General features: G+C 41.2%; 1 protein-coding gene across 1 annotated transcript; it reads left to right on the top strand.

Annotated features, from left to right (window-relative positions):
- Positions 1-504: 504 nt before the first annotated feature.
- Positions 505-14,209, top strand: hao1 (hydroxyacid oxidase (glycolate oxidase) 1). The gene is made up of 8 exons (XM_008299599.1): positions 505-641; positions 6,333-6,484; positions 7,034-7,304; positions 7,446-7,618; positions 10,985-11,076; positions 12,021-12,179; positions 13,583-13,652; positions 13,966-14,209. The coding sequence occupies exons 1-8, from the start codon at positions 505-507 to the stop codon at positions 14,031-14,033; spliced, it is 1,122 nt and encodes a 373-aa protein (XP_008297821.1). The 3' UTR covers positions 14,034-14,209.
- Positions 14,210-15,243: the final 1,034 nt, after the last annotated feature.

The raw sequence follows: 15,243 nt of genomic DNA, 5'->3' as shown, positions 1-15,243 counted from the left end.
GGAGACCTACTGTGAAACAGCATGTGCAAGTTGGAATTCTTTTTCTCAGAATTGAACAGAAACAAGGACAGGAAGTAATCAGTGTTTGCTGCTGCTTCATAGCTTTGACTCTGGTGTGGTCTTTCTTATCATGATTTAAACATTACAGCACTTTCCACTGCATGTGAGCAGTTAGCTGTTGTCTTAAATATGCATTTTTAAAACACATCAACAAGAGGAATCAAAGTTCACAAGCAGCCACCCCTATCTCATACCACAGAAATAATATAAACAGACAGGATACAAAGGCCCAGAACCTAAGCGCAGACTTTATCTTGTGTAAACTGAGAAGGGCAAACCAAAAACTCCCATCGAAGTCATGGTGACGAGGAAGAGGCTCGTGGCTCCTGAAGCCTCCAGCAGGTTAATGATTACAGCAGCTCTGCTTATTATAGCTCATCCTGCACTGTGTGTCAGTGACGGACAGCAAGTTGCCTCAGTGTGTTGGTGGTTAAGTGGGCAGCGATGGCAGGACAGCGCGTGTGTGTGTCGGACTTTGAGGAACAAGCCAGGAAAGTGCTTCCTAAAGCTGTGTATGACTACTACCGCTCAGGAGCTGATGAGCAAAAAACTCTGGCTGACAATGTGGCTGCCTTTAACAGGTAAAACATGCACAAAGACACACACAGAGGCTCTTTTGGACACAGTGTTAGAGCATGAAGCCAAACAACTGAAATGACAGCAGATGTTAGTGTGACAAAGAAAACACGGTGGTAGAGTTTGTTCAGGATGCAGAATACCTTTATTTCAAACAGTTTATGTGTTTCCTTGTTTTTCTGCTGTATATGTGTGAACAGACAACTTCATCTTAGCTTGTCTCGCTGAAATGCCTTACATCAAACTAATATTTATCTGTGTTTCATATTAGACAGAGGTAACCCATAACACAATGCAGTTTTTAAATGATAATTTATTGGAGATTTATTGAAAACCTATATCACTCCTGTGGAAGAGTAATTGCTCCCCTAAATCTAATAACTGGTTGGGCCTCCCTTGGCAGCAATAACTGCAGTTAAATATTTGCCATAGCTTATGATCAGTCTATGACATCACCATGGAGGAAAATGGGCCCACTCTTCTCTGCAGAATAGCTTTAATTCAGCCATATCCGATGGTTTTTGAGCATGAACTGCTTTTTTAAGGTCTTGCCACAGCATCTCAGTTGGATTCAAGCCCTGGCTCTGACACTGCCACTCCAAGCCCTTAATTTTGTTCTTTTTGAGCCATTCAGAGGTGGACTTGCTTGTGTGCTTTTGATCATTGTCATGCTGCAGAACACATTTGTGTTGCGCTTTAGGTCATGAACTGATGGGTGGATATTCTCCAGGAGGATTTTCCGATAGAGAGCACAATTCATGGCTCCATCAGTAATGACAAGTCGTCCAGATCCTGTAGAGGCAAAGCAGCCCCAAATCATCCACTCCCACCGCCATGTTTCATTGCTGGTATGATGTTCTTGTGGAATGCAGTATTAGCTTTATGCCAGATGTAACGGGACCCATGTCTCCAAAAAGGTTCTACTCAACAGTCCACAGGATGTTATCCCAAGAGTCCTGGGGCTAACTTGTGAGTGAAATTGAAATCAATTGCTAATTAAATTTGGTCATTTGGTAGATTGGTTGCTAAGGGGGCAATTGCTTTTTCACATCAAGCAAGGTGGGACTGGACAACATTTTTCCTTTTTTAAATGAAATCATGATTTAAAAACTGCATCTTGAGTAGTCTTGGGTTATCGTTGTCATACATTAAAATTAGTCTGATGATCTGAAACTTTTAGGTGTGACAAATATTCAAAAAGAGAAGATATTGTAATTCTGCAAACATCCGTTGTATTCATATCACAGTTGGTAAAAAAAAAAAAAAAAAAAGAAAGAAAGAAAGAAAAGAAAAGAAACCAAAAAAAAATATTTAAATGGTCCGTAACACACATATGTCAATAAAGCTTTAAGTTCATATTAAAAATGTATCAATTATTGTATAAAAGTTAAACAGAATATTAAATTTGTCTTACTGTGAGGACATGGTGAGTAAAATGCTTGATTTAAACCTTTAATCAAACTTCTTTTTTAAAAAATATCTTAACAAAAAAAAAACATGTCAGTGAAAGGGAAGTGTCACAGCCAGCCCAAGACGCAACAACGCTACAAATAAACATTTTACCAAAAACAAAGGAAAATGTGCATCAAACAATATAACGTGGACGTTTCACATGGAGTGTGCACACATCTGCCTCAAAAAAAAAAAAAGGGGCAACAAGTTGTGGCAGGACAAGTCACGGCTGCTTCACCATGACAACGCGCCTGCTCACAATGCCCTGAGCATCCGACAGTTCCTGGCTGAGAAGAACATCACCGTGCTGGAGCAACCTCCCTCCTCACCCCACCTGGCTCCGTGTGATTTTTTTTCCTCTTCCCAAAACTCAAGGGGGTCATCAAGGGGACCCATTTAGAAGACATGGACGACATCAAGATGGCTGTGACGACAGATTTGCAGAGGATCCCGGAAGAATCCTTCCAGGAGTGCATGGCGGTGTGGCAGAGAACGCTGGGAAGTGTGTTTACTTCAAAGGGGAAAACTTGTAGTTTGTAGTTTAGATCTGAAATATTTTTTTGTGACACATGTCCTGAAACTTTTCTGACACCTCGAACTGCCGATGTGGACACCATTTATTGTATCATAATGCTGTGAATAGTCATCAGCTTTCCCAACCCTCGCTTAGACATCTGTTTAACTATACCTACAATTTATTTTAGTCAACTGCTTCTGCTACAACCAGTTTGTCCATGTCATCATACTCACCAATCCTGGTGTAATCCCCCCAATAAGCCCACCAATCTCCATCCTGCACACAGCAACCACCAATGCCTGGAGAAATGCTTTAAGAGTAGTGGAGAAGAAACAGCCATGAGACCAGACAATGTACACATGGAGCAGTAAGCATAATCTCACAAACCAGGTGCTCTGAAAAAGCTTCAGTCTCAATGTTGTTTGGACCTTTAATGTGGAGAATGTCAAGCAGTTTGACTGCAAGAAAAAAAAGAAACATTGCATCAATCCGCAGTTTGGACAATGTAGTGAGTTGAAGGTTTAGGGGTTATGGTAATCATTGAATGGGCACGGGTAATCATTAAAAAAGAGCAGACAGATCAGTGCACTGCTCCCTGGAAAAAATGTCTAACCTAAGACTATAAGTGACACAATTTCTCAGTGTTCTTTGAGCAACCTTGCAACAGGGTCTTATCAGGCATAACCACCACATTATCCTCATGAAGTATAGAAGAGTTGTCAGTCGGATGCTTGCCTGCATCTACGGCTAACACAGTTTTTACCAGCCTGCGGCTGCACTCTTTCCTCTGCTTCACAGGACTGTAATTCCAAGGTATTTATTTTCATTTTTATCTTTATTTTTATTTTTTTATTTAACCTTTATTTAAACAGGTGAGTCTCATTGAGATTGCAAGATCTCTTTTTCAAGGGAGCCCTGGCCAAGAGGGCAGCAGCACCAAGTTACAGTTACATACATCAAACGTTTAAAAACACATACATCGTAAAACATACAGTAACAACTCACAAAGGAAGGCCTAAACAGAAGGAATCCTAATTGGCTAAGACGGAAAGCATTAACATATTCCAATGGAATTTGCCTCGATACCCTTCACCACATTTTTAAAAGCCCTAATCGGGATCAGCTCTCGTAGTTGTAGTTCAGTCTGTAAGTGATCCAGGCTGTTTGGCAAGATCAGCGCAACCCTTAGGGACAGTCAATAAAAGGATGTCATTCAAGCGCAGACAATAATTACTGGTTTTAAGTAACATATACCCACAAAAGTAAGAGGGGAGCAGACCAAGGATGGATTTCTAAATAAAATGATACCAATGTGTGAGTCTACGTATGGTCAGGGAGGGCCGCTGAACTCTGGCATATGGGGTGCAGTGGTGAGTGAAAGCCTGTCAGCCTGTGACGAACCTCAAAGCGCCATGGTGCACAGCGTCCAGGCAATGCAAGCATTGGGCAGGGGCATGCATATACAGCAGATCTCCTCTAGTCAAGTACAGGGAGGAATGTAGCCTCAACAAGATTTTTCCCTGTGCATCTGCCAACCAGATTTCTGCTAAGATCTAAACCTCTGTTCATATGCCTTTGGCACTGAAACACTGCAGCTTTGACTGACATGTAGATTTTACTGTTGCTTCCTGTGCCTTACCTGTAAAAATGCTTTCAAGTAGCAATGTATGCTCATCATTAGACCAGCCTCTACTCTCAGCCACTAACTTAAAGAGTGAAAAGAAAACATATCTTGGTCTCATTCACAAAACTGAGGGAACCAAATGCACTGGACACATCAAAAGAATTTGTCCTATGCCTAGAAGAAAGTGTTAGCACTAGCCTTGCTACTACGAAAAAGAAGCAGTGTATCATATATATCTTTAAAAACATGTCTAAAAAGTCTAAAAAGTCAACTTAAATGTACTTTGTTACATTCCAACAGTGCATATTGCCTACTGACAACAACCTAACTGACTGTTAAAACACACCTGGCATGCCAACTTGGATGGAAACCTGTTCCCAAGCAAAAGACTTTCCGTACCAACTGAAGTTGTGTCAGTAATTCTATAATTCGCACAGCTCTCAATGCTATGTAGGAGCTCTTTCCAGGGTGTGGTACCATCATACTGACCAGTAAGATGTAGACTCTCTCCTTGTGATCATAGCCCTCCTCACTCTCAGGCTAAGGCTGGTCATGTACACAGTGAGACTGGCAGCCACCCAGCCAGGGCTGTTTGCAGAAGGGGCCCTTTAACCTTACAGTCTGATTATGTGCCATTTTTGGTAAATGTCCACTGGTAATGAAACTTGTTGCGTTACAGAGAGATGCATACACCCCAGGGCATATGGAGCATAAGCTGTAGGAGGAGACTGGTGTGCTCTGGATGAATCTCCACTGGTGGACAAATGTAAAGGGGTTTGGATGGGGTGTTGCAATGGTAGCAGCTGGTGGCATGCAGTTTTAATGGCTGGGGAACTTTTGGTGATTGTGCATATGAAAACGTAGGTCTTGGCTTTGTGTGTCAGTCATGCCATCTTGAAAGCAGTCACTGTTCTCATTAACAGCTAGAAACAGGTTTGTGCTTCATAACTTGGGCTAAGTGGGCTCATGTGGTGTTTCAGTCCCTCCTTGCCTCACTTTAGCTAGCTCTTGTTCATTGACAAAAGGATATAAAAGTTCATGTCTCTTGTTTCTTTTAGTGACTTGGTCAGTTTCTATTTTCACTTTCCTTTCATTCACTTCAGTTAGGATCATGAACTGGTGGGAGTGGCCAGTCACTTTCCCAGATGTGCTGTGCTGGGGAAGTGACTGGCCACTCCCACCACTTCATGATGGGCTATGGTTAGCGGTTTCCATTTTAGCTTTGCTTCTTGGCTAGGTAAACTTTGGCTCATTTTTGCAGTTCATTTCACTGTTTGTCTGCTCACCAATGTGGTTGTGTTTAACGTGGACGGGTCGATTGTGATCACCAGGCTAAGCCTTTTAAGGCTCTGTCCTCCGGACCACAATCCAGGAGCAGGGAGAACCATCCTCTCTCAACCCCTTCACACTCTCCAGCAGTTGGGTATACAAAGTATGGACTCCTTCTTGGTCTTGAAAAGCTACAGCCTTTATTTTTGATAGGACAAAACATTAATCTGCACTGCACATTAGTTGTTAAACTGTCTGTCAGGCAGCTGCTAACATACACACTGTTTGTTCTCTGCTGTTCCCACTTCCTTCGCACACACATACATACACAGCTCTCTAAAACTATCTACTCTTGCAACACTACAAAAGTTTAAACTGGATCAACTACAACATGGGTGAGCTCTCATTTATTAGAGCCCTACAGCAAGCAGAGAGACAACAATGACATGGTGGCCACGACAAAAACAACGACAACAAAAAAAAACAAAGGAAAGCACGAGGAGGGAGCAGAATAAGGGACGTTTTTGTAGGCAACGCACATCTGGCCCTTGTGTAGCTCCTCTGTCCAGCTTCTGCAAAACACAATCCAGTGGCACCCAGAGCCCTGAAACTTTACTGTATGTCATTCCTCTTCACTATATTCCTACATTTCCTGTCTGTCTCTGCTGCTCCTATCTAATACTGGTAAAATGAAAACAATATATTTTCAACAAAATTAAGAAAGAGAGAAACATTTGTATGTTTCCCATTTACATGTGCAGTGTTGATTTGAAACGGCAGATACACATCTCTGGATCACCTAATAAAAATAATTGTGGATGCATGTGTGTGTAGGTGGTATCTTGTTCCTCGAGTGCTGAGGGATGTGTCCACAGTGGATCTGTCTGTCTCTGTGCTGGGCCAAAAGCTCAGCATGCCTGTCTGTGTTGGAGCCACAGCAATGCAAAGGATGGCTCATCCTGAGGGAGAGACCGCTACAGCAAGAGGTATGCACACAAACACACACAACATGTGAATTTGGGAATACAGGATGAAACTTGTGGATAAAGAATAATATAGAATGAAACCAACAGTAAAAAAATACCGTCTTGTAAAAACAGAAAGATGCATCCCTTCAATCAGCTTCAATTTTTAGACAAAACCATTCCAGAAATAGGGACTGACCCAAAGCTTTCTATTAATAGACAGCTTTGTTATGTACTTAACCAACATAGAACCATGAACAGATTTGCACAAGCTCACAAGTTCTTCAGGTGAAAATTAATTGCATTTTCACCAGCCAGTACCAATCCTTTTCCAAAACTGATTTTATCTTTTCACAACGCTTTACACAGTCTGAACAGCAGAAGTCAATATGGATTCATGCAGCAGCAGCATAGCAGATCGTTTTTCATTGATTTGACGTCATATTCAGTTATTAAAAAGACTCTGGGAGTCCATGTTAACGATTCAACAAGGTTCTGGCGGAATATGTTCATAAGCCGTCTATTGTCATTGCTTTCCAGTATTACAAATAACAGTATGTGTCTTCCCAGCATGCAAAGCAGTGGGAACAGGGATGATGCTGAGCTCCTGGGCCACCTCCACCATTGAGGAAGTGATGTCAGCAACAACAGCCTCCCCAGAAAGTGGGAGTGTCCTCTGGTTGCAGCTTTACATCTATAAAGACAGAGAGCTTACACTATCATTGGTGCGCCGGGCAGAGAAGGCGGGCTATAAGGCTATCTTTGTTACCGTGGATACACCATACCTGGGAAAGAGATTGGATGACATGCGCAACCGCTTTAAAATGCCCCCACACTTGAGGTAGTAACCAAGCACAACAATAGAGGAAAATGTATCATTTTAAAAATTCTACCACAGAGACCAGAGATCTCTCATTCTTAATTTTTCTCTCTGTCTGTGTTGTCTTTGTGCTTTATGTACATGTGTGGTGTGTGTCTATAGCTTGTCTAACTTCTCAACTGCCTCCCTGGCTTTCTCTGAGGAAAACTATGGCAATGACAGTGGTTTGGCTGTTTATGTTGCAAAAGCAATAGACCCTGCAATCTGTTGGGATGACATCACCTGGTTGAAAAAAAACACACACCTACCTGTGATTGTGAAAGGAGTTCTGAATGGTAATGATACTGAATGGTATACACACACACACACACACACACACACACAGTAACAACAACCTACCTGGAAAGGGGGAGTGTCCTCTGGTTGAAACACATTTATAAACAAAAGTAACATTTCTGATTTATTTTGCAATCCTAAATGTATTCATTTCAATCAGTGTTATGTGTGACAAGTAATTTCAGGACAGCTATCATATTAAACTGTGGACCTTCCATAATATTATACTATTGTAATAAAATATATTATATTATATATTATAGAGAAGCTTGACAAGCAAGCGATTACATGATAACGGGGAAGAAAAACTCGCTTTTCATTGTGCAAACCTTCCAGAACAGTTGGCGAGTAACCAGCTGCCTTGACTTGTACAGGTGAGAGGAGAGCAAAAAGAGAAAAGTTGAGCATTTGCAAAGCAACAAGCAAAAACACTGGGCAAGCGTTTAAAGAGAGTGCAACTCTGGAACCTGAGATACTGTACTGTAAAAAAGTATTTGCCCCCCTACAGATAGCTTCTATTTTTGCATATTTGTCACACTTAAATGTTACAACTCATCAAACTAATTTTAAGACAAAAATAACCCAAGAAAACACAAAATGCAATATTTAAATGATAGCTATATTTTTTGACGGAAAAATACTGTCCAGCCACACCTTGTTCGATGGAAAATGTAATTGTCCCTTAGCTACCAATCTACCAAACGACCAAATTCATTTGGCAACTGGGTTCAGTTTCACCTGCCACATCCATGTATGATTACTGCCAGACTTACTGAATCTAAACATTCACTTAAATAGAACCTGTCTGGCATATTGTTAAGTAGCTAAAGGGTCTGAAAAAGCAATACATGATGCCACGTTCGGAAGAGATTCAAGAACAGATGAGAAACAAAGTCATTGACATTTATCTGGAAAAGGTTACAAAATTATTGCTAAGACCCCAGGACAACTGGTGAACCCCAGTGAGAGTCATTATCTGTAAATGGAGAAACAAGGAACAGTGAGGAAGCTTCTCAGGAGTGGCCAGCCTACCAACATTTCTCCATGAGCGCATCCAGGAGGTCACTAAGGAACCCAGGTGAACATCAGAAGAACTACAGACCTCACTGGCCTCAGTTGAGATCAGTCTACATGATTCCACAATAAGGAAGAAATTGGGCAAAAATGGAATCCATGGAAGAGTCACCATGTGCAAACCACTCCTGACGAAAGAGAACATAAAGGCTCGTCTGGCATTTACCACAAAGTATCTGGATGAGCCCAAAGATTTTTGGGATACATCCTATGGACTGATGAGGAACTTGAAGGTCCCATTACATCTGGCATAAAGCTAATACTGTATTCCACAAGAAGAACATCATACCAGCAGTGAAACATGGCGGTGGGAGCGGATGGTTTGGGATTGCTTAACCTCTACAGGATCTGGACGACTTGTCATAGCTGATGGAGCCATGAATTGTGCTCTCTATCAGAAAATCCTCCTGGAGAACATCCACCCATCAGTTCATGACCTAAAGCTCAACACAAGTGTGTTCTGTAGCATGACAATGAAAGCAAAGAACAAAATTAAGACAAAGTCCAGACGTGAATCTAATTGAGATGCTGTGGCAAGACCTTAAAAGGGCAGTTCTTGCTCAAAAATTATCTAATGTGGACAAATTCAAACTGTTCTGCAGAAAAGAGTGGGTTAGCATTCCTCCACAGTGATATAAAAGACTGATCATAAGCTATGGCAAATGTTTAACTGCAGTTATTGCTGCCAAGCGAGGCCCAAACAGTTATTAGGTTTAGGGGGGCAATTACTTTTTCACAGGGGTGATATAGGTTTTCAATAAATTTTCAATAAATGCTTTTTATGTTTTGTGGGTTATATCTGTCTAATATTAAAATTGGTTTGATGACCTGGAACATTTAAGTGTAAAGGATATGCAAAATAGAAGACATCAGGAAGGGGCAATTACTTTTTCACAACACTGTATTTGCAGGGAAGACAAAGCACAACCACTGAAAAAAGATAAGGTAACTACAAGCTTACATGAAGAGAAAAAATAGGTCTAATCATAAAAGTCAAGTCGGAGTCTGCCTCCTGAACCCAAAAAGCCGTGAGCTCTACCACCTCTTTTGCTCTTGAAAACTTTAGGAAGCCTAGTAAGCCTGCAGTCTTCAAGCAAAGTGCTTTGTTGGGATAGTATGGTACTATGAGATGTTTAAAATACAATGGAGCTTGCTCATTATGAACTTTGTACATAAGAGGGATTTTAGATCCTATGCTGGATTTTACAGGGATTCATGGAAGAGAAGTTGATATTACAAAAATATGATATATCTGACTAGTTCCTGCAGCGCTGTCACTTCAGCATTATGCAGTCGGAAGCTCTTAAGCAAGTTATTGGAACATTCTGATGATACGGATTGCAATAGTCCAACCTAGATGTAGGAAATGCATGCACTAGTTTTTCAGCATCACTCTGAGACAGGATGTTCCTGATTTTGACAATATTGCACAATAAAAGAATGCCATCCTAGAGTTTTGGGAGTTTTGTTTTATGTGAGTTAAACAACAGATCCTGTTAAAAAATAACTCCAAGTTTCCCCACATAGTGCTGGAGGGAGGACAACTACATGCACTGGTGTCTGATGTTGTTTTTCAATACAGATTCAACTACTGGTTAGAAATTTTCAAAATGGCTCCAAACCTAACCTTAACAATAAATCCAGATTCTATGAGTCTTTTTTAAAAATATTTTTCATTTTAAAAGTTTAACTACTGGATGCAAGTCTGTGACTTACGGTCTCTCCGGTGTAAGTCACCTGATCAGGATTGACACTTGCAATGTCACTAATCCAGTTTACAGGTTCACTCCTTCAACTCACATTTTCAGCTGCCCTCAGAGAAACTTTCAACTTTCAGCAGAACGTTCTAATAACAGTTGTAGAGTGTCAAACTATAAACAGACATAATTTTACACAGTGAAGCTCAATCATCCAAAGAAGGAACAACTAAAACACATCTTTGAGTGGAGGGGGATTTTAAAGTCACTGATTAGATGAGTGTAGTTGTTTGTATTTGCCTTCCTTGAATTTTGTGGAAAGTACAAAAGCTGGATAATTATTAATACACACATTTGAAAGAGACCTGTGTAGATGCTTAGCTGTCCAGTCCTACCTTCAAGTAAGTTGGCATGCGAAGGGCCAAATAAAATTCATCTCTCTACCATCGCTCTAAACTACTGTGTGTGTGTGTTCATGTGTGTCTGTTTTAATATAGTCAATTATCAATTTAGCATTTACCGCTTGCATTCTTTAAACCTTTTGTTTAACAGTTTATCGTGCGTGCATGTGTGTGTTTCATGATTGTGTGTCAGGTGATGATGCCCTCCAGGCTGTGAAATATGGTGTCAGTGGCATTCTTGTGTCCAATCATGGAGCTCGACAACTGGACGGGGTTCCTGCTACGGTCTGTGCACGTGTGTAAATTGTTTTGTGTTGTTGTTGTTTTAATTTGTTTTTATTGAAATGTTAGGAATCTAACAGTGTTGTCCATCTTTGATATGTACATGAAACCTTTGTTGCTAAACAGCTCCAGCACAGAAAATCAGTTCTAAACTTTTAATAATATTGTATCTATTGCATGAGTTGAATTGTCATGACCTTTTTATATTACAACAAAAATCTGTGAAAAATGCAGTAAGTTACTAAGAGGCCACAACAAAACCTCAAAGCAGTGCATGTTAAAGGCCCACTTGGGTTTACATTAAGTTCAGCATTGACTTTGTTTCATTTATGTAAGCAAACAGAGACACAACACTAAACTAGCATACTTCTGGGATGAAGGTTATGATTACTTGTTCATTACAAACCCAAATAATTACACTCTGAGCAGCACATCTCCCTTCTCTTCACCTGGGGCATCAGCCCTCAGATCATATTAGATAAAGCCCACATCTTTAGGCCTGCCACCCCTTAGAGATGTAAAAATATCAGGCTGTGACCATAGTTTTCTTGTATACAAGTATGATCACTTTTCTTTTTTTACTTTTGATAAACATTCATGTAATACAGTACATTACAATCTCAAGAACACAGGATAATTTACATAGCGCAATGTCAAGGCACAATAAACTCTAGTACAAATTAAATTACAGATTTTTAGCAACTTTTACCACAACCTCACCTATACTGACCTTAACCAACAAGTTCTACAGCCTCTTTATTTACTACTACGGTGCTCCTGTATGAAATGTGCATGATCACAATCCAACACAAGGCTCACTTCAAAAACTTAAGCATTATCACAATAGGAACGTGGCCAGGAAAACTAAGGAACTGCGAATGAAGTAAACCGCCATAAAAAGTGCAATGCAGTGAAATGTATGTGTTTGTGAATGTGTGTGTATGTAGTTGGATGTATTGGAGGAGGTCGTGAGGGCAGTGCAGGGCTGCTGTGATGTCTACATGGATGGAGGAGTGAGACGAGGGACAGACGTCCTGAAGGCCTTGGCTCTAGGAGCAAAAGCTGTCTTCATCGGCCGACCAGTGCTGTGGGGCCTTGCCTGTCAGGTGAAGCACCAAACTGATCTACAGTCTCATTAATCTGAATCAAGATCCCCAGCCCTAATCACTCTGATCAATAAGGACATTTGCCCTTTCGCTATACCCACTTTATCCTGTTAAGGGTCCTGGGAGGGTGAAGCCATTACCATGCACACTCACTCACACCTACAGCCAATTTCCCTTTTGTGGAATGGAAGCTGAAGCACCCAGAGAAAATCCACACAGACACAAGGAAAAGCAGATCAAACCCGAAACATTCCTGGTGTTCACTGACAGTGCGCGCATCCGTGACACTCCTATAAAGACATTTAGAGTTAGAGTTTATTAGTTACTACTAGCCTAAAGAGTATGAATTGTTTCCTGTATTTGTGTGTGCAGGAGTGAAAACTTAAGACAAAAATTTAATTTACATTTGCTTTTTTAAAAATTCAGTTCTAATGGATTTGTTTGTTTTGCCTTCACATTGTGGTTGTCAAATCTATTTATGTCTAAAAAAAAGCATTTACATATGTTGGCCCCAAAAGAAAAATTCTGTTTTTTTCAATTCAATTTTATTTGTGTAGCGCATATTTACAACAACAAGTCATCTCATAGCGCTTAACAAAGGCAGAAACACCCAACAATCCAAAACATTTGGATTCCCTATAAGCTTCAGCAGTCTGCAAGCAGTCTGCAACAGTGGGAAGGAACTGAAAACCCCCACAGGGGAAAAGAAACCTGTGACAGAACCAGGCTCAGGGAGGGACGGCCATCTGCCTCGACTGGTTGGGTGAATGTAGGATGAATTATAAAATTTAGTTTACAGTTAAACAAGTTATTAGAAGTTGTTGTCCTTTTGTTCCTCCATTTCAAATGGACCAATGAAATATTCCATTTCGTGGTTGGTGGAGGTAACAGGAGGCATCATGGTGGGGGCAGCAGGATGCAGAGGTGAGGCCAGTGGCTGTAATTCAGGAGCTCCAGATCCAGAGACATCCACAGAGAGAGCAGGCGCAGAAGAACCTCGGGGGAAATCACAGAGTTAGTCATATGTAATGGTGATATACAACTATATAAACATATACATACATACATATATATATATATATATATATATATAAAGAGGAGAGGAGAGGAGAGGAGAGGAGAGGAGAGAAGCGCCGTGCATCATGGGAATCCCCTGGCAGTCTAAACCTATAGCAGCATCCCTAAGGGACATCTCAGATGACTCTGAGCAGCTCTAACTATGAGCTTTATCAAACAGGAACGTTTTCAACCTAATCTTAAAGGTAGAGAGGGTGTCTGCCTCCCGAACCCAAACTGGGAGCTGATTCCATAAGACAGGAGCCTGATAACTGAAGGCTCTGCCTCCCATTCTGCTTCTAGATGGTTCCTAATAAAAACATCACCTCTGTTTTGTATCTTTCCAGGGAGAACAAGGAGTCACTGAGCTTCTGGAACTTCTCAAAGAGGAGCTGCGACTGGCTATGGCCCTGTCCGGTAACATACACAAGCAGTGTGTGTATGTGTGTGTGTATGTGTGTGTATGGGTGGGTGTGTGTATGGGTGGGTGTGGGTATGTGCGTGTGTGTGTGTGCGTGTGTGTACAGGTATATACTTGTATTACTTAAGTTGTGAAAACAGTCAAATTTTTAGAGTTCAACATGATTTGTGGACAAAATGTTTGTTCTCATTGCATAAATCACAAGATTTTAAGGTGAAGAATAGGTTCAAAATTAGGATAGCAGTTCAATTTAAATCTCTCAGAAATGAATGTAAGACTGCTGAATGTCTTCTGTGTGTGTGTTTGTAGGTTGTCGTTCTGTAGCTGAGGTGAACAGATCCCTGGTCAGGAAAATGGAGTTCACCTCCAGGATGTGAGAGGATAATCTGCTGCAGAATTCACAGGACAATACATTTTTGATGGATCACTCTACACATTCAATAGTACAATGAATTTGTTTTGTTTTTTTTGTATTCAGTCATGTGAGTTAAAAAGTACTGCAAGAGTTGGTGGCATTAAAAATCTGTACCATTAAATCTGATGTAAGATTGAAGTGTATTACCTCATTACTTACTAGTGGCACTGATTAAAGAGGCACTCCACCAGTTTTTCATACACAGATGAGTTGATTAGACATGGCTAGTATTACTCAGCATGCGTAAGCAGTTGTTTAAGGTTTTCTGTGGCTCTAGAAGGGCTTTATCATGTCTGAGATAACAACTCAAGTGACATTACTGTAGTTACAAACTGAGGGCGTAGGTGCATACAAAACACAAATGTAATAGGATGCCTATTGACTTTGCTTGTAAAAAATGTAGGATCCAATGTCTGGGAGTCTGACTTGCATGAAGGATGTCTCTGCCTCTGCTGCATCAATTTTGATCATTCTTTTTTACAGTCTACCAAGTCCTCAGACTTTATAGAAGTGCAATTCTAAATTGCTGGAGCACCCCTCTATATAATATTCATGCTTTTACTTTAATCCATCTATCCATCCATCCATCCATCCATACATACATACATACATCCATCCATCCATCCATCCAGTTTTTTCCACTTATTCAGGGTCGGGTCACAGAGGCAGCAGGTGGAGCAGGTCATTCCAGACTTCCCTTCCCCCCAACAACGCTTTCCAGCTCTTCCTGGGAGATCCCGAGGTGTTCCCAGGCCAGCTAAGAGATATAATCCCTCCAGCAGGTTCTGGGTCTTCCCTGAGGTCTCCTCCCAGGTGGATGTGTTTGGAAAACCTCCAGATGAAGCCTTCCCAGATGCATCTAAATCAGATGTCCAAACCACCTCAACTGGCTTCTTTTGACACAAAGGAGCAGCGGCTCTACTCCCAGCTCCCTCTGGATGTCCGAGCTCCTCACCCTATCTCTAATGCTGAGCCCAGCCACCCTGTGGAGGAAGCTCATTTCGGCCACTTGTATCTGCAATTTTGTTCTGTCGGTCATGACCCACAGCTTGTGACCATGGTTGGGACGTAGATGGACTGGTAAATCGAGAGCTTCGCCTTATGGTTCAGCTCCCTCTTCACCACGACAGTCCGATACAGCACCTGCATTACTGCTGATGCCACACCAAGCT

This window comes from Stegastes partitus, unplaced genomic scaffold, assembly GCF_000690725.1.
Source record: "Stegastes partitus isolate 25-593 unplaced genomic scaffold, Stegastes_partitus-1.0.2 Scaffold1436, whole genome shotgun sequence".
Lineage (NCBI taxonomy): Eukaryota > Metazoa > Chordata > Actinopteri > Pomacentridae > Stegastes > Stegastes partitus.
Note: the sequence above shows the minus strand (reverse complement) of the source record. Positions and strands in the feature narration are given on the sequence as shown.

Excerpts from the sequence above, each read along its gene's own strand:
- hao1 (XM_008299599.1), top strand. The coding sequence starts at position 505 with ATGGCAGGACAGCGCGTGTGTGTGTCGGACTTTGAGGAACAAGCCAGG. Across the intron at positions 7,619-10,984 it reads TGTGAAAGGAGTTCTGAATG|GTGATGATGCCCTCCAGGCT; the intron begins GTAATGATACTG and ends ATTGTGTGTCAG. Across the intron at positions 12,180-13,582 it reads TGTGGGGCCTTGCCTGTCAG|GGAGAACAAGGAGTCACTGA; the intron begins GTGAAGCACCAA and ends GTATCTTTCCAG.